The 19,538-nt window shown below is 38.7% G+C and overlaps 1 protein-coding gene across 1 annotated transcript; it reads left to right on the forward strand.

Moving 5' to 3' along the window:
- Nucleotides 1-7,142: 7,142 nt before the first annotated feature.
- Nucleotides 7,143-8,270, forward strand: LOC103637599 (BEACH domain-containing protein B). The gene is made up of 3 exons (XM_008659772.2): nt 7,143-7,228; nt 7,408-7,614; nt 8,139-8,270. Exons 1-3 carry the CDS (start codon nt 7,163-7,165, stop codon nt 8,253-8,255), a joined length of 390 nt encoding a protein of 129 aa, XP_008657994.1. The 5' UTR covers nt 7,143-7,162; the 3' UTR covers nt 8,256-8,270.
- Nucleotides 8,271-19,538: the final 11,268 nt, after the last annotated feature.

Below are 19,538 nucleotides of genomic sequence, written 5' to 3' on the forward strand. Positions count from 1 at the left end.
TACCATTTAGTACTCATTTGTCTACTTAGTTTTCTAATTTACTACATTGACTACTTTTAAATAGCATCCAAACATCCGATATGGCTAGACTAAAATTTAGTAGCCTGGATCCAAACACCCCCTTATAAGTATGCCATGGCAGCTAAACCAATTTTTAAACATGTCTTAGAGGGTTAATTTATTGTTTTTAATAGTTCAAAGGATAGAATGACTGATTTTATGGGTGAGAAGATGAAGTAAACAACCATCAATAGTTGGGGAAAGGTTTAAGTAGACTTTTTCCTTTTTTACGAAAAGTCGGTGCTTGCTGATTATACACCAAGAAACATCCTTTCACAGCCCCATTAACCATCTCCATAGCAGCCGTAGACAAAAAACAGTCCTTGAAAATTTAGAACCTTCCTTCAGTTAAGAAATATGTCCGTTACTGAAATGGAGAAGGGTTGTACACATAGTTCAATGAATCAAAAGGAAAAATGTTTAGGTGCCTTTTCTGCTTTAGATGTTGTCTCTTTGTTATTTCTCTCTATATCATCATGTTCCACGCAAGATTTTCCCTGGCTTGCTTCTGATTTTGCAATGTTGTCTTTTTGGTTTCGTTATAAGAAAGTAGAAAGACATGCTCCTCTTTTGCCTGTTTCAGCACTGATAGTGGTTTCACTTCTTGTAGCAGGCTATGCACCCAGCAACACAAGCAAAGGTGGATAATGCATGAGATATTCTCCCTAGATTGTTCTGGTAAGTTTCTGAATTTTATCTGTAGTAGAGTAGTTATACATATTTTTACTGACACAAATCCAAGCATGTGAGCTAATAGTGGTTAAGTTTGAGCATTGTGCAGCAGCAACATGTGTGAATTTCAGTTTGTGTTGCCTTAAGTTACTATGGCGTTGCGATGATTACCCCCACCCCCACCCTGACCATTACGATCTTCATCTTTTTAAACATATTGCTTTCTCTTGAACAACCTATGAGAACTAAAAAAATTCTACCGATCCACCATAGTTTTTTGTTAAATATTATGATTGCTTGTGTTGTCTAGCTATGGTATTATGATGATTAACCCCCGTTACCATCTTCACCTTTTTTAACACATTACTTTCTCTGGACTGTCCATGAAAACTAAAAAATATTCCTACCAGTCCAGCGTAGATTTGTGTTAAATACTACAATTGTTGTTGTGGGTTCTGTGACTTGTCACCTCTTCCACCTTCTCATGCACTATGATTAGCATGCGATCTATATCATGTAATTGATCAAAATGCATTTTATGCACAAGTATTCATGATTTGCTAAGTGTATTCAGTATATGCAATCCACTGTCCTTTCTAACAGCATAGAATTATGCCAAACAAAATAGTACTTGAATGATCTATTCGAATTAGGCAGCTATTGCAGCAGGAAACCTGTCAACATATAATACTTTATTGTTCCTTAGTGGGGTCGACAACTTGTTTTGAAGATGGTGAATTGGCGCTAATTTTGCATTATTTCATACTTTACTTGGTATAACTGCGTTGAATGCTTTTTTCTGTGTTTAGCTTGGCGTGTGGTTCACTTGATAGAAATGAAATCTAACTTGTGGACTTAGGGAATTATACAGTAGCTTACCTCTGTAGTAACATGTACTTGATTCTGAATAACAAATAATTTCCACTACTGGGACTGAAACTTAGTATCCATCTACTGCTTGATTAGGACATGGCTTAGAAAATGTCATCTTTCACCTGAGTAGTCTTTGGTCATTCAAGCACCACTTGGCATTCAGTTACGTCATGGCAGTTTTGGTGTGGCCCAAATACCTTTACCCCTTGCTTCTGTGAGTTCAAAGGATACCTCTGATACTTGTATTGAAGATGGTGAACTCTGTGATACTTCGTCAGTGAAGAAAAGGATGGACAAAGTGGCAGGAGCAAATGGGTTGGAAGGGGTCTCGATAGAGTGTGCTAATTTGTTGAATAATGGCATTGATGTTTTCATGAAGCAGTTAATTGGATCTTGCATTGAATTAGTTAGAGCAAGGTCTCGACATGGCAAACTAAGGCATGAGACATTGAAGCAGCAGCTGTGCCGAAAGCTAATAAATGGTGTATCAGTGCATAACCATGTTCCTGGGCAGAGTTCTGTTATACCTCCAGAGACAAATTCCATCTCCATGCAGGACTTAAAGGCAGTAATAGAGTTAAACCCTTGTTTGCTTGGGATTAATGCATCACTGCTACACGAAAAGATCAATTCATATGACTATTGACTAGTAGGATGGAGCTAGTTGTATTCATCTCGTCACAAGATCCTATGATCTTGATGGTCTGTATTGTTTCATGGTTGTTGTAATCAAGCCATAAGTTTACTGATGGGTGGCGGTGAAGGCAAGCGCATTCTGTGCAGTACCCTGATTGTTTTGCATGTCATCTCTAGTGCAATCTTCCAGAATGAACAAAAAATTGTGTATCTGTTGGGTGCAGTACTAAAATAATTCATTTCATCCACCTAAGGAGTAAGGACTACGATGGGCGAAAGTGCTCCAGAGATAACTATGTTGCTGGACTCCAGACAAATTGAGGAACCATATCAAAGATTTGATCTGTAACTTTATCATAACTAATATGTGCTTGTGCATTTCAACTTTTACATTTGTAGCATAGATACAATTGTTTCTAGTTATTTATTTGCACTCAGTTTTGTTTCAATGTCACAATAAATAGAAACTTTTTATAAGACATGTCAGGAACACTTGTAGCGTTGATGTGTGAGTATATTTTCATCAGAACTGATGGTAACAAAGACTAAACTGACACTAGTCATGTCCAACTATTAAGACAACAATTGTTTCTCAAAGATGAACAGTGGAAACACCCTTTTGTAAGATAGTAGATTCTGTTGAGCTCTTGCCCCAATTATGCCAATAACACTCTGTTTATATTGTGGTACTTGTTACACGATTTTCTTATAATCATCTGCTGTTGCTGAGACAAAGCAGTCCTATGGTATCAAGTACACTTTCTTCTTTCACTTGAGTTTTATATTTTATCTTACTTTCTTCTTTCACCAACAAGTTTCGATTTAGGTCCCAGTAATTTGGTTGTCTTTGGTCATTGATTAATTATATGCCCACCACTATTGTATTGCTCTTGTTACACTGTAGTGTATGCTTTATCACTTGAATGAGATTTGGTTTTATGAAAGCCACTTCTTCTTGAGGTAAAACAGGTTTTCCAATCTATGATAGAATATTAAGTGTTTCATGAGCCACCCAGCTGCCTAAGATTTGTTTTCTTTCCCTGTGGTTATTTTTGTCTTTGCTCACAGTGCATTGCGTCGACAACTCTAGATGAACACCGTTTGCATTTTGAGAAGGATAAGGCTTTGGCTCGCAGATTCTAGCCAGTATTGGTGAATGAGCCTAGCCAGGTAGCTCAAATTTCTCTTCCAAAAGCCACTTTGTAGGGTTGGTGTCAGTTTTCTCATTAATTTTTACATACTCCTACAGGAGGACGCTGTCAAGATATTACTTGGTCTGCGTGAGAAATATGAGACTTACCATAAATGCAAATACACTTTAGAAGGGATCAATGCAGCAGTTTACTTGTCAGCAAGATACATCCCTGACAGGCATCTTCCTGAAGCTGGCAGTAGAGCTCGGATGGAATCATTTAAAAGGAAGAAGGAAGAACAATGCTTCATTCTCTCCAAGTCACCAGATGAATATTGGCAAGAGATTAGAGTTGTTCAGAGTACACATGAAGTGGTAATGCAATGTTCATGGTAGAACAGTTGCAACTTGCAAATGTTTCATATATTGGTGGATGTTTATATTTCACTGTACATCACATTTCAGGCGCTGGCTAACAGATTGAAGTATTCTCTTGATGAGAATGACAAAGAGGATGGTGTTAATACTGAAGTCATAGGGGACAACAAGATTGCTTCGCCATTGATGCCTCCAACTTCAATTAATATTTGGTGGTCGCAAAAGTGTGGAGACTTGAATTTATATAAAGTTAGGCTTAACATTAGTGCAAACAGTTGTATTTTAGTTTAGATTTAAAGTACACTTATGTATGCGTTGTTTGACAATGCTTATTTATGATATATTGAATGGTATTTATTTATATTATATTAATTATAATGTTGTTCAATATATGTGTATGTATATTTCGTGATGTCTGAAAAAATGATTATAAATTGAAGAATGTATTGCCGTGTAAATCATTTCGTTTAAATCTTAATAAGACGGTCACCAAAATATCTAATATCAGTCTCCTAAATAAGACGGTTTCTAAAACGTCCATTTTTAGTCACCTAAATAAGATAGTTTTCCTATTGTAATCGTCTATTATTGTAAGTTATTCGAGACAGTTTGATAAATAATTTATGACTTATAATGTTTGTATTCTCTACGGTTTTTTAGAAGCAGTGTCTTAAAAAAACCTAATTCAAGACAGTTTATCGGATAAAATGACTTAAACAAATACCTTTTTCAGACGGTTATAAATTAAAAGTTGTCTTATATAATTTCTTTTAAGACGGTTTATAAACATCTTAAATGTGGGACATCTTTTACGACTCCATCAAATTTGGACACTAAATAAGCGTCTTAAGAACTGAAAATTAACCGTCTCATATAACATGTTTTGTAGTAGTGTTGCGCAGAGGCGGCGTGGTCTTCGGGCGAGCCTAAACCACCTGCAGTGCGCCGCCGCTAGCCTCCTATATGGTTGCTCACTCGCTCTCCCCCAGCACGCGCGGCAGCGGCTGCCCTAAGGATCAGCTGGCCAGTGGGCTGCTCGATCATGGGCCGGCCCACCCGACTGGCATCTCCTTTTTTAATAAAGTGAAAACATTAAAAATGGACAGCAAAAACAAGGTATCACTAAAAAATGAAAAAGACAAGCAAAATAAATCAAACTTACGACGTATTGCTTGAAACACAACAGCCTATCTACAATATCACATCTTCTTTTGTGATTATTATGGATGATATAAATATTTCAAAAGATAAGATATGACTGATGGTTTAATGCCACACGAAGCCATAACGGCTCCTCTGCCGGTGCATATTGCGACATATGACATAACCATTATACAAATTTTCAAGCCAAAGAACAAGGTGGAGCACGTTTGATTCCGAGAAATACCATTGCAACGTGTGAGCACATTTGCTTAATAATAGTATTAAGACTAGTTTCAAAACTCTATTTTCCAATGAATTTTTATTTTCCTGCCCGTTTGTTTCGTTGAAATTAAATTCCATTCTAATAATCATAATTTAAATATAAATTAATTAAGTTAATATATTTATATACGTAATATTTTTGTATATTATCTTAAATTATATGATAGATATAGTTATACACTATACTTATGCTATAAATAAGCAAGTAGAAAAGTGTGTTATAAGTTATACATTTAAAAAGTAGCGTGTAAATCTATCGAATCAATTTTCATCTCCCACCTTATGAATTTAAGATAGACTTATACATAAACTTTGGAAAACCGTGAAATGTCACATTCTAAAGAAAATAGTCTACTTCATTAGTTAGATTCGAATTCTTTAAAATGAAGGGAAACAAACGAGGCTTTAAGTGAAAATAAACTAATTTCCTTTACTAAAATATAAATCACATAGAAAAATAGGTTCTCAAACTAACCCTTAACGAGCGAATGATTTTCCCCATCTCGCTTTCCTACTTATCTGATTGCTCTCACATTCTCTGTATCTCGTATGTGACGAGAATTTATGACACGTGCTTATACAACTTAGAAAACTCACGTCCTTCGATAATATAGAGATCGATTCGAAGACGAATCTCTACTACTTATTAAGACAGCAGGGGTAGGCTGCCATTCCTTGTTCTGCCATTCCGATTCCCTGTTCTCCCTTTCCCATTTCCATCTCTCGCGACGGCTGACATTCCCATTACTTTCCTTTCCCATTCCCCGTCCCCTCGTCCCCTCTCTCGCGCCCGCTGCCATTCCCATTCCATCCCTTTCCCATTCCCCTGGTTCTGCCACCAGCCATCCCAACAAAATGGCCAAAAAAGACGCCACACAGGGATCGAACTCTGACCAACACATACAGCAAACACAACTCATCCCTTCTAACCAATAGCACTCATGTTCTTTCCTGCTACACGAAGGAGCTTTTATCTATTTCTAGGTTTTCTCAGACCCATCTCTCCTCCATGGCTCCCTTAGACCCGTCTCTCCACGCCTCGCAAGTCAACGACGTAGAACCGCTGGCTCCTCTTGGTCATGCGTCCGTCCCACCACGATCTCCACTCGCCCGTCTCCCCTCTCCTCAGTCACCCAACTCGGCACATGAAGGTGGAACTGGCGGCGACGGTGTGTGTGGTGTCGGAGACGGCACGGCCCGCTCCGTCTACCACCACTTCCCACCTCGTCGACGATCTTATCTTGTAGCGGCGATGCACATGGCAAGCGAGACCATCTCAGAGGTACTATGCTTCACCCTAAACCCTGGCACCTCCTCCCTCTCCCCCCTTCTCGATCGCTCCTCCCACTTGGTGTTGGCGACGGCGCACACCTCTCGGACAGTTTCTCGATGACACGGGTGTGGGGGATGAGGTGAGCCACAGACCGCGTGGTCCCCGACGTGGAGGACCTAGACGTCGCCATGAAGGAGCGGGACCGGATCCCTCCACCGCTGCTCCACATGGGCACACCTTCGCCTCGCTCGCATCCGCCATTCCCCAGACCTCGAGAGCTACTATCTGGTACGATCTGGCAGATCCCTTCGCGCGCGCCTGAGATTTCAGGTCTGCTGCTTTGATTTCCCTAGCCCTGCCTATGCGATTTGTGCATCCCCCTGATTTTGGTCTCAGTTGCTTGTAAGTACAAGTCTCACTGATAGGCAAGGATGAATCTTCATGTTTTCTTAATCATATTGTCCATATCTACATGCCTTCAGAAATTCGTTTAGATGCATTGACGTGGCACTGTCTGTAGGAGAATCTTAGGGAAACTAATGATGGGGTTTAGCTAGTTGAGGGGATAAGCGACTATCCGGATGTTGCCGTGATAATTACTTCTTTACTATTATAAAGCACCAGTCTCAACGGTTCAACGGTCGTCCAACGTAATCCTTTTACAACCATGGTTAGGATTCTAAAGTTTTTATTACGGATCTCACTACTCTAGCATGGGAATCGTTCTTCATTACATGCTTAGGCTCGAGCCATTTACATCTCTGTATCTAAATTTTCAGGTTGTCATTTTGCTCATAGCTATCACTGTTTCCTTAAAATTCGAGCACATAGCTATTATTTTCAAAAAATTATTCATGAATTTGTCAATACATAATTTCTCTTGTTGTATTTCACCACAGTTCAAAATAAGGGATCTTATCATATTATTTACATTTATATCTGTCTGACACTTGTGCAGGGTGGCAAGTTTGACCATGCAGATCGTTTGTTCCAAAGCATTGAGAGCGCTTACATAAATAGCTTATCAAATACAAGTGACGTCAAAGAGCTTATTCCAGAATTCTTTTACATGCCCGAGTTTCTTGAAAATTCAAATTCATATCATCTTGGTGTCAAGCAGGATGGGGAACCTATAGGCGATGTTGCTCTCCCTCCATGGGCAAAGGTAACAGTTGCTCTTGATGTTAGTTATATTTGTAATAATAGTTTTCTTGAGGATGGATTGTTTGTCTACCAGGATAGTTCTGTTGCTTTTCTAATGACAGTTAATTTAGCTTTACAACTGTGTTAGTAAAAACCTTACTGTTCTCAGATACACAGGGTATATCTAGCTTTCTCAATATAAAATAGATTTTCTCAAACAATCAAGGCCAATTTACTTCACATAATGTTTTCTTTATATTCTGACTTTGGCCATCTTCTGTTTGCAAATTCAACCCTAATAGGCTTTGCATTGCAAAGAACAACTTCTGCGTACAATTATGTAGCCCAGCTTCATAACTTGAAGGTGATGATGTGCTAGCTTTCACATACATGTTACATTTCCTATCCCATCTAATGTTTTCCTTGTGCTATATGATTAATCCATACAAAATTATGGGGTTCACCTATGTCCCCCTATTCAATTTATCTCTTTATGGGTTTTACTCTACTGTATGTATGGATCCCTAACAAGTACCCTTATTATAGGATGATAACTCAAGTGATGAGTTTGACAAAGATTCTATTGAGAGTGATGATAGATCTCTTGAAGAGCTAAGCTGGGAGACACTGGAACTTCTTGTGGTACCTCATATATTCAGGTAAGCAAAATTTTATTATCTCCCCATAACTCGCTTCGCAGTATGCATTTATATTTAAATTTAGGCACATGAATTCTAGAAAATCCCTAATTTCAGTATATTATAGATGTTACTTTCAATTTCAAGGAATTTGGACCTACATGTTTTGTACTCATTAATCTTTAATTGTGATGGATAAGTCTTTTACTTTTGACACGGTGTACTTTTCTTAAGTTCAAAAATACATTACCTGGTACTCTTGATAGGTGTCATGCTTGCTGTCTAAACCAAATGTTGTATTGTATATGGTATTAGCTGTTGTCTCTCTGTTTTGTTTGGAAGAGAAACTAACTCATTAACTTTTTCCATATAAATTCTGTTTCACTCATATGTTGCTTTCTGTAAGCAGTTTCAAAACGAAGACAAACCTTTCGAAACATGGTGTTCTATCTTACTGTAGAGGATCCATGTGGTGGAACATACCAGAGTTGGCAACAACATGTGCCTCCTCCACCCCTTGAACATGTGGCCAAGATGCACCCTTCACCTCTGCTAGCATATGCCAATCATCCTCCTCAACTGCTGCCGCCAGCAGTAGCAGCGATGATAAATAGTAATGGTGGATCTGGTTCTAACTACTCTGGTGGCGAGATCCTACCTCCACCATCCCCTGGTGCTGCTCTTAGCTTCTCAAAGAGCACATTCACCTACGAAGAGTTGATGAGGGCGACTGATGGATTCTCTGATGTTGTTCTCCTTGGACAAGGTGGTTTTGGGTATGTTCATAGAGGAGTGCTGCCTAATGGCAAAGAGATTGTTGTAAAACAATTGAAACTTGGAAGCGGCCAAGGAGAGCGTGAGTTCTAGGCTGAGGTTGAGATTATCAGCCAAGTACATCATAAACATCTTACGTCTTTGGCTGGCTATTGCATTTCTGGAGGCAAGAGGTTGCTTGTCTATGACTATATGAGTTTATCCCCAACAACACATTGGAATTCCACTTACATGGCATGTTTTTCTTTTTGACAAGGGAAATTTTATTGAATCAAGATTGTCATGAGTTACAACTCTCTTGAAAACAAAAACCCGACTTCTTCATCACGCAAGATGCACACAACCTATGCATAACAAAAACACATGTTTTCTTGATGCATATGCTCTTCTGCTCCTGCCGTGGGCTTCGATGATTGATTATATAAGAGTATCATGTTTGTTGATGGTACGTGTTATGCATAAACATAATGTGTGGTGGTTCGCCAATCTCGATGCTCTCTCTGCTCATGTTTTCACGTACGGTTACTGACTGGACTGGACGGTGGGGACGATGCATCATTGTATTCATCCCTGCAGCAGCTGTGGCATTATGCGATGCCTCCTACTTTATTCCAATATAATTCGAGCAGTAGTCGATGTTGCACTTAGCCGAAACACATGATCCACTAGAAAAGTGTCGAGAGGGCCGAAAAAATTAGACAAAAGCTGTTAATTTTTTCATGCAACTTCATGGCTGATTTTGAGGTTGGCAAAAGAGATCCTTTCTTTCTGGCAGAACAACGGCAGCGCTCAGGGACATTTGGGCTTCGACTCTTTCGTCAACTAAAATAGACGTGCAGATATATCGACTCATGTCATATCACATTTTAAAAAAAATAGGACCAATATGGAGAAACAACATGTTTTCAAAAAAAATGTTATAGTACTTTAAAGGGTCGTGTATATAATTTCTTTAGAAGAAAGGTGAAAGGGAATTAGGCTTTCACCTTTTTCCTAATTAATTTTGGTGGTTGAATTGCCCAACACAAATAATTGGACTAACTAGTTTGTTCTAGATCATACATTCTACAGGTACCAAAGGTTCATCACAAACCAATCAAAAGAACAAGTTGGGGTTCAAAAGTAAGGAGCAAAAAGGAAACCGAAGTGTGCCCTGGTCTGGCGCACCGGACAGTGTCCGGTGCACCAGGGTGAACCAGCTCAAACTCTTCACCTTCGGGTTTCCCAGGCGCACCTCCGCTATAATTCACCGGACTGTCCGGTGTAGCACCGGACTGTCCGGTGCGCCAGCGGAGCAACAGCTACCTGCGCGCAACAGTCGACTCTGACAGGAACAGTGCAGAACAGTAAATGTGACAGAAGTCAGAGCAGTTGGTCAGAAGGGGCACCGGACTGTCTGGTGCCACATGAGGACAAAGCCTCCAATGGTCGACTGGCTCCAAGCCCTAACGAGAGGATGTCGTGGCGGCGCACCAGACACTATCCGGTGGCGCACCGGACTGTCCGGTGCGCCCTTCGCCAGCAAACTTCACCAACGGCTAGTTTTTGGTTGGTGGCTATAAATACCACCCCAACCGGCCACTTCAAGGTGTGGGAGCCCAAGCAACATTCCAAGTCATCTAGTTGACATACTCAAGCCCTCTCAACCACTTATATTCATTGATCCATCATATACACAAGATTTAGACCACTACAACCAATACAAGTGCCACAAAAGAGAAAGCAAGCAAGAGAGAGCTACTCATTTGAGTTTAGCACTAGTGCCTTGTGAGATTCATTGAGAGATAGTGTGTGCTACATCTTTGTGTTCATTTGCGCGTGGAGTTTTGACTCCCATTGAACTTCCTCCAAAGTTTTGGAGGCTTGTAAAAGCTAGCAAGAGACACCAAAGAGTGTGGTGGTCCTTGTAGGGTCTTAAGTGATCCTTGAGAAGAAGAAGAGCTCGCCGGTCTTGAGTGATCGGTGGAGAGAGGGAAAGGGTTGAAAAAGACCTTCCTTAGTGGACTCCTCAACGGGGACTAGGCCTTCGAGGGCCGAACCTCGGTAAAACAAATCACCCGTGTCTTGTGTGCTTATTGCTTGTGATTTGTTTGTTCTTTCCCTTTCTAAGTTCTCTTGCGCTATTCTTTGCCAACATTATTTTGTGTTGCCTCAAGTTAAATTCTCTTTTAGAGAAGCAACACCTTGCAAGAAAGAACTTGTGTTATTGCTCTTCTTATTTAAGCCCTCTTGATTTATTCTCATAGACTTATAAGTAATATTGATTTGTCAATTCCGCTTTAGTTGAAAGCAACACTCTTTACAAGCAAGGACTTAGTTTTTATACTCCGATAATTGTATATCTTGTTCTAACCACTAATCAAGGGATCTAGTTGGGGGTAAAGTTTTAATTTTCAGGTTTCGCCTATCCACCCCTCCTCTAGGCGACTTTCAATTGGTATCGGAGCTAGGCACTTCATCTTGAGTCTAACAACTCGAAGTGATGGCTCATAGAAGATCCCACAAGAACAAGAAGACACCTCCATAGGTAAACAATGAGGTAACTCTTGAGGTATTACTTTCCGATTGTTCTAATTACGATTCATGGTCTACTAGAGTAATAAATGCTTTTAGAACCGTAGATCCTCAATTAGAACAAATTATAGACAAGAGTATCTTTCCGTCTAGCTATAATGGAAAAATTATTTCCGAGGAGGATCAAAGATGTTTTCGCTTAAACTACCTAGCTTTTGACATCTTAAGTAATTCTCTTAGCAATGAAGATTATCGTGCATTCATATCCAATTATAATGAATCTACTCATGACGCGCATGATATTTGGACTAGAATTAAAATCAAATTTGATGAGTCCAAACATGATAGTTCCTTTTGTGCTTCTACTTCCTTTGGTATTTGTGATACTAACCCTTGCAAGGAAGAAGAAGAAAATGACCGATGGAGACCAAACGATGAATCCACCTCTCCAAAAGGTTTGTCTTCCCATTTGGATTCCCACATATGTTGTGTGGCTAATGAAAATGATAGTGGAAGCACAAATGAGGATGAGGAGGAAGAAAGAAGCTTCGTGCAACTCTACGCTCGCCTAAGCCAAGAAGATAAGGCGGTCATGCTCAAACTTCTAGAAAGAGCGAGAGAGCAAAGCGAAGCTCGTCAAAAGATAGAAGATGTTCTCTCCATGAAAATGCTATACTTTGACGAGTTGACTAAAGAACATGAGGAGCTAAAGTGCTCTCATGTTGATTTGGTCCAAAGGTATGAAACTATTTCAATTGAGCAAGATAACACTTTACCTTGTATCGCTCAATTAGTAAATAGGAATGCCTTGCTTAAGGACCAAGTACAAAAGCTAAAATTTGAAAATCTATCTTGTCAAGATAAATATGATATGCTTCTATATTCTCATGAAAATCTTACGGATGATCATATCATATTAAACGTTGCTCATGAGGTTGTGTTAGAAAACTTAAAATCCCAACAACCTCACTCATGCACATGTATTCAAATTGAAACTACATTACCATGTGCTAATGCTTGTTGTCCGTCGACAAGCAAATCTTCCCTTGAGCTAGAATTTGCAGGAACAAACGATGATACATACCAAAAGCTCAAAGAAGAAAATGTGAGGCTAAAAATGAGCTTGACACAACTAAAAGGGAAGTGCATTGCTCAACCTTCTCAAGATAACCGTGATCACATGGTGAAGAAGCTTGAGATGGGAACAACCGAGGCATGCACTAACTCCCTTGAAGAAAATGTCAAGGACATGAGGAATGCCAAGAGGAAGGAACAAAAGAAGAAAATCAACACCTCTTCCAAAAGCCTCAACCATGCCTCCATAAAAGGTAACATCCAAGGTAATAATCAAGTCACACTTCATACAAAGAGAAATAAGAAATGTAGTGAATGCTTTGAGAAAGGACATTTGATTAAATCATGTCCCTATATTAAAAATGGCTTGGTTATTGACAAGGATAATAAACTTTGTTTTAAATGTTCGAAGAAGGGGCACTTTATTAAATCTTGTCCCCATTCGAAACAAAAAGGCATAGTGTTAGAAAAGAAAATGTTCACTAACCATGTAGCAAGAAAGAAACAAGGAAAGAAGAAATCTTCAAGACTTGAAGATCGCCTTTGCTACATATGCCGAAAGAAGGGACATCAATGCAAGGATTGTCCCATTGGTAAAAACCCCACCTCTAGCTTGTCAATTAATTCTCATGTAACTAGGCAACCCAAAATTGCAACTTGTGCTAGAAAGGTAATGAGTTTACCAAGCGCTAACACAAAGGACTTTTGGGTTCCTAGATCTTTGTTGATTAACCTTGATGGACCCATCAAGAGATGGGTACCAAAATATGCTTGACAAGCTTTGCAGGAAAAGGAGATGATATGAAGCCTTGGCGTGCTTGAGAGAGTCAATTCAATTTCTATTAACTCAAGCTATCAATCTTCAATGATCTATATCCATGATTGACCCAAGGTTATTTTGAATTGTTATATCTAAAACTCGTATCATCTCGGGGAAGATATTGGTGTTGTAAGAAATAAGGAATTAATCCTGTGCGAAAAATCAAGACCTACAACATGGAGGAAAGCCAAAGGATGGTAACAATTATATTTTTAAGTACAAGTATCTTAAAGTATCATTTCTTATGTGCCTTGTTGAAAGGGAATTAGGCTTACTCCTTTTTCCTAATTAATTTTGGTGGTTGAATTGCCCAACACAAATAATTGGACTAACTAGTTTGCTCTAGATCATACATTATACAGGTGCGAAAGGTTGAACACAAACCAATCAAAAGAACAAATTAGGCTTCAAAAGAAAGGAGCAAAAAGGAAACCGAAGTGTGCCCTGGTCTGGCGCACCGGACAGTCCGGTGCACCACCGGACAGTGTCCGGTGCACCAGGGTGAACCAGCTCAAACTCTTCACCTTCGGGTTTCCCAGGCGCACCTCCGCTATAATTCACCGGACTGTCCGGTGTAGCACCGGACAATGTCCGGTGGCGCACGGGAATGTCCGGTGTGCCAGCGGAGCAACGGCTATCTGCGCGCAACGGTCAACTCTACAAAGTGAACAGTGGATTTCAGAATGTCAGAGCAGAAGTCATAGGGGCATCGGACTGTCCGGTGGGGCACCGGACTGTCTGGTGGGGCACCGGACTGTCCGGTGCCACAAGAGGACAAAGCCTCCAACGATCGACCAGCTCCAAGCCCTAACGGCAGGATGATGTGGCGGCACGCACCGGACTGTCCGGTGTGCCCTTCGCCAGCAGACTTCACCAACGGCTAGATTTTGGTTGGTGGTTATAAATACCACCCCAACCGGCCACTTCAAGGTGTGGGAGCCCAAGCAACATTCCAAGTCATCTAGTTGACATACTCAAGCCCTCCCAACCACTTATATTCATTGATCCATCCTATACACAAGATCTAGACCACTACAACCAATACAAGTGCCACAAAAGAGAAAGCAAGCAAGAGAGAGCTACTCATTTGAGTTTAGCACTAGCGCCTCGTGAGATTCATTGAGAGATAGTGTGTGCTACATCTTTGTGTTCATTTGCGCGTGGAGTTTTGACTCCCATTGAACTTCCTCCAAAGTTTTGGAGGCTTGTAAAAGCTAGCAAGAGACACCAAAGAGTGTGGTGGTCCTTGCAGGGTCTTAAGTGATCCTTGAGAAGAAGAGCTCGCCGGTCTTGAGTGATCGGTGGAGAGAGGGAAAGGGTTGAAAAAGACCCGTCCTTAGTGGACTCCTCAACGGGGACTAGGCCTTCGAGGGCCGAACCTCGGTAAAACAAATCACCCGTGTCTTGTGTGCTTATTGCTTGTGATTTGTTTGTTCTTTCCCTTTCTAAATTCTCTTGCGCTATTCTTTGCCAACATTATTTTGTGTTGCCTCAAGTTAAATTCTCTTTTAGAGAAGCAACACCTTGCAAGAAAGAACTTGTGTTATTGCTCTTCTTATCTAAGCCCTCTTGATTTATTCTCATAAACTTATTAGTAGTATTGATTTACCAATTCCGCATTATTTGAAAGCAATACTCTTTACAAGCAAGGACTTAGTTTTTATACTCCGATAATTGTATATCTTGTTCTAACCACTAATCAAGGGGATCTAGTTGGGGGATAAAGTTTTAATTTTCAGGTTTCACCTATCCACCCCCCTCTAGGCGACTTTCAATTGGTATCGGAGCTAGGCACTTCAACTTGAGTCTAACAACTCGAAGTGATGGCTCGTAAAAGATCCCAAAAGAACAAGAAGGCAAATCCTAAGGAGAACAACAAGGTAACTCTTGAAATATTACTTTCCGATTGTTCTAATTACGATTCTTGGTCTACTAGAGTCATAAATGCTTTTAGAACCATAGATCCTCAATTAGAACAAATTATAAACAAGAGTATCTTCACCTCTAGTTATAATAGAGAAATCATTTCCAAGGAGGATCAAAGATGTTTTCACTTAAACTACCTAGCTTTCGACATCTTAAGTAATTCTCTTAGCAATGAAGATTATCGTGCCTTCATATCCAATTATAATGAATCTATTCATGATGCGCATGATATTTGGAATAGAATTAAAATCAAATTTGATGAGTCCAAACATCATAGTTCATTTTGTGCTTCTACTTCTTTTGGTATTTGTGAGACTAACCCTTTGAAGGAAGAAGAAGAAAATGAACGATGGAGACCAAACGATGAATCCACCTCTCCAAAAGGTTTGTCTCCCCATTTCGATTCCCACATATGCTGTGTGGCTAATGAAAATGATAGCGGAAGCACAAACGAGGATGAGGAGGAAGAAAGAAGCTTCTTGCAACTCTACGCTCGCCTAAGCCAAGAAGATAAGGCAGTCATGCTCAAACTGCTAGAAAGAGAGAGAGAGAGAGCAAAGCGAAGCTCATCAAAGGCTAGAAGATATTCTCTCCATAAAAATGCTACACTTTGACGAGTTAACTAAAGAGCATGAGGAGCTAAAATGCTCTCATGTTGATTTGGTCCAAAGGTATGAAACTATTTCAATTAAGCAAGATAACGCTTTACATTGTATCGCTCAATTAGTAAATAGGAATACCTTGCTTAAGGACCAAGTAGAAAAGCTAAAAGTTGAAAATCTAGCTTTTCAAGAAAAAATATGATATGCTCCTATGCTCTCATGAAAATCTTATGGATGATCATATCATATTAAATATTGCTCATGAGGTTGTGATAGAAAACTTAAAATCTCAACAACCTCACTCATGCACATGTATTAAAATTAAAACTATATTACCATGTGCTAATGCTTGTTGTCCGTCGACAAGCAAATCTTCCTTTGAGCTAGAATTTGCAGGAACAAACGATGATACATATCAAAAGCTCAAAGAAGAAAATGAGAGGCTAAAAATGAGCTTGACACAACTAAAGGGGAAATGCATTGCTCAACCTTCTCAAGATAACCGTGATCACATGGTGAAGAAGCTTGAGACGGGAACAATCGAGGCATGCACTAACTCCCTTGAAGAAAATGTCAAGGACTTGAGGAATGCCAAGAGGAAGGAACAAAAGAAGAAAATCAACACCTCTTCCAAAAGCCTCAACCATGCCTCCATAAAAGGTAACATCCAAGGTAATAATCAAGTCACACTTCATACAAAGAGAAATAAGAAATGTAGTGAATGCTTTGAGAAAGGACATTTGATTAAATCATGTCCCTATATTAAAAATGGCTTGATTATTAACAAGGATGATAAACTTTGTTTTAAATGTTCAAAGAAGGGGCACTTTATTAAATCTTGTCCCCATTTGAAACAAAAAGGCATAGTGTTAGAAAAGAAAATTTTCACTAACCATGTAGCAAGAAACAAACAAGGAAAGAAGAAATCTTCAAGACTTGAAGATCGCCTTTGCTACATATGCCGAAAGAAGGGACATCAATGCAAGGATTGTCCCATTGGTAAAAACCCCACCTCCAGCTTGTCAATTAATTCTCATGTAACTAGGCAACCCAAAATTGCAACTTGTGCTAGAAAGGTAATGAGTTTACCAAGCGCTAACACAAAGTACTTTTGGGTTCCTAGATCTTTGTTGACTAACCTTGATGGACCCATCAAGAGATGGGTACCAAAATATGCTTGACAAGCTTTGCAGGAAAAGGAGATGTTATGAAGCTTTGGGGTACTTGAGAGAGTCAATTCAATTTCTATTAACTCAAGCTATCAATCTTCAATGATATATATCCATGATTGACCCAAGGTTATTTTGAATTATTATATCTAAAACTCATATCATCTCGAGGGAAGATATTGATGTTGTAGGAAACAAAGAAGTATCATGTGCCGAAAAATCAAGACCTACAACATGGAGGAAAGCCAAAGGATGGTAACACTTATGCTTTTAAGTGCAAGTATCTTAGAATATCATTTCTTATGTACCTTGTGTAGTCACATAGAAAAAGAAAGCACTTCAAATGTTTTTAAATTATGTCACCATTCTTTGAAGAAATTCCTCTCATATGGTAGATTGTGTATTCATCATTTCTATATTATGACAATCTACATGCTTTAAATTGTTGGAAGCACCTCATGGCATGCTTTACATTAACTATCCTTTTGTAGCCATGATCTAGATATAGAGAGATATTTCAAGTTCCTAAAAGAATAAGGTGTCATGTAAGGAATTCAAATCCTTAAGACACTTATAAAAGGAAAATTCTCTCTATAACTAGAATAGTGAGACTAATGCTTTATCTAAGTAACTCATGTAGTCTCTCTAGTAGAGAATAAGTTTCTCTTTGGAAGTGCGCAATATAACTTAAAAGGAAAATCAATCCAATAATTTATGTTGTATGTCTTCTTGCTTATATTGGATATGATTATTCTACATTTATCGCTCTCCATGTTATGAATTAGATTTGTTCCCATTATCTTAAAGAATTATCTATACTTGTTTTGTAAGCAAAATTAAGCATATATCATGGGATAGTCTAGTTCACATTATAAAGTTTCCATGCTTTAGTAATCTATTTTCCATTCTTTATCAAAATGATTACACAAAGGGAAACTAGTGCTTGTGTTACTAATGACATATCTCTTGAGCTTACATATGAAAATCCACAAGAGAGTAAGTGCAAGCCGCAAGCCACAAGGGTTACTCTTCACCCAAAGGAAGAAAGATAAAAGCAAAGGTATGGGAACTCATCTTCTTAATCAAATATAGTTCTCATCAATGGTTATTTACTCTAAATTCTACCAATGAGAAGAATAGATTCTTTATTGGACTTAAGTCATTCAGATATGCATTCAATCTCATTCTCATAAGATGCACTTGTCCATTAGAATCTAATGCATGCCTTTGCTATATCTATTCTCATATTGATATGCTCTTAAGTCATGATAATAAATTCAATATGAAGAAGTAAAATTCCTATGATTGATCAAGATATTTAAAAAGTGCTTATTCCTCTAATGTGCACTAATGTTAAGGATTTTACTTCATGTTTGTGTGACTGATGAATGATGAATTGTTTATATTCCTTATCTAAAATAAATCATTCATCATCATGTACTTCCTTGTGCTATTAACATCTCTCTTAAGTATTTTCAATAAGTTTGGAAGGAAAAAGAGTCAATTATAAAGGGAGGACACTCAAATGAAAAAGGAAGCAATCAAGAGCAACAACACCTACTTGGATAATGAGATCTTCAAAAACAATCAATGGTGTGGTTGTAAGCATTCTAAGTCCTTTTCATTGTGAGAATACTAGGCATAAAATATTTGTTGCAAATCTTGTAAGCCTTGATTAAGATGAATGGTGCTTCTCTATTTGTCTCTAAAGTTAAATGCATCTATTCCTTTCATTTCAATTCTTTGATGCATATCTCTAGGGGGAGCCTATTTCTATATCCTGATCATATCAAGACTATCGCTTTATCCTAGTAATCTCATATAGTCTCTTGTATGATAATAAGTTTCTCATGAAGTATGCTACTACATGTCAATCCAAATTGTTAAAATAATGTCACTCTTATCAAGGATTATTGCTTTCATTGTTAAAGTAGCATATTTAATGAATTCTCCTATTTCAAAGCTTATCTATTGCATATATTGTTCTTTTGATCACATCTGTTATTTGTTTGAACATTGGATGAACACTTATGTTTCTTAGTGCCGCATATTCTATCAATCAATATCTCTTGATATGCACTAAGTTAAAAGGAGAATTCATGACACTTCTATGCAATTTGTGATCCATTTGATATATGCTGACAATGACTTAGAAAAGGATCACTAGTTGTAGAACTCTCTCTTGTGCAAAATATTTCCATATATTGTCTTGAGTATAGGTCTTAAGCAACTAAGACTAAGGACAAAGCACAATGAAGAGAGCATCTCTATGTGAAGGTACAAAAGGGTAAAACAACTTCCTTTCGTTTTAAACTTGTACCTAAATCTTCCTTTTACCTATACATTCCTTGCATATCTTGTATAAAAGGAAGAGAAAGCATGTTCATGCATTAGCCCTGCTTCATACCTAGTTTAACTTCTTAAACATT

Source organism: Zea mays, chromosome 1, assembly GCF_902167145.1.
Source record: "Zea mays cultivar B73 chromosome 1, Zm-B73-REFERENCE-NAM-5.0, whole genome shotgun sequence".
NCBI lineage: Eukaryota > Viridiplantae > Streptophyta > Magnoliopsida > Poales > Poaceae > Zea > Zea mays.

Coding starts and splice junctions, on each gene's coding strand:
- LOC103637599 (XM_008659772.2), top strand. CDS start 7,163: ATGGGAATCGTTCTTCATTACATGCTTAGGCTCGAGCCATTTACATCT. Junction 7,229..7,407: donor CTCTGTATCTAAATTTTCAG/GTTGTCATTTTG, acceptor ACACTTGTGCAG/GGTGGCAAGTTTGACCATGC. Junction 7,615..8,138: donor CTCTCCCTCCATGGGCAAAG/GTAACAGTTGCT, acceptor CCCTTATTATAG/GATGATAACTCAAGTGATGA.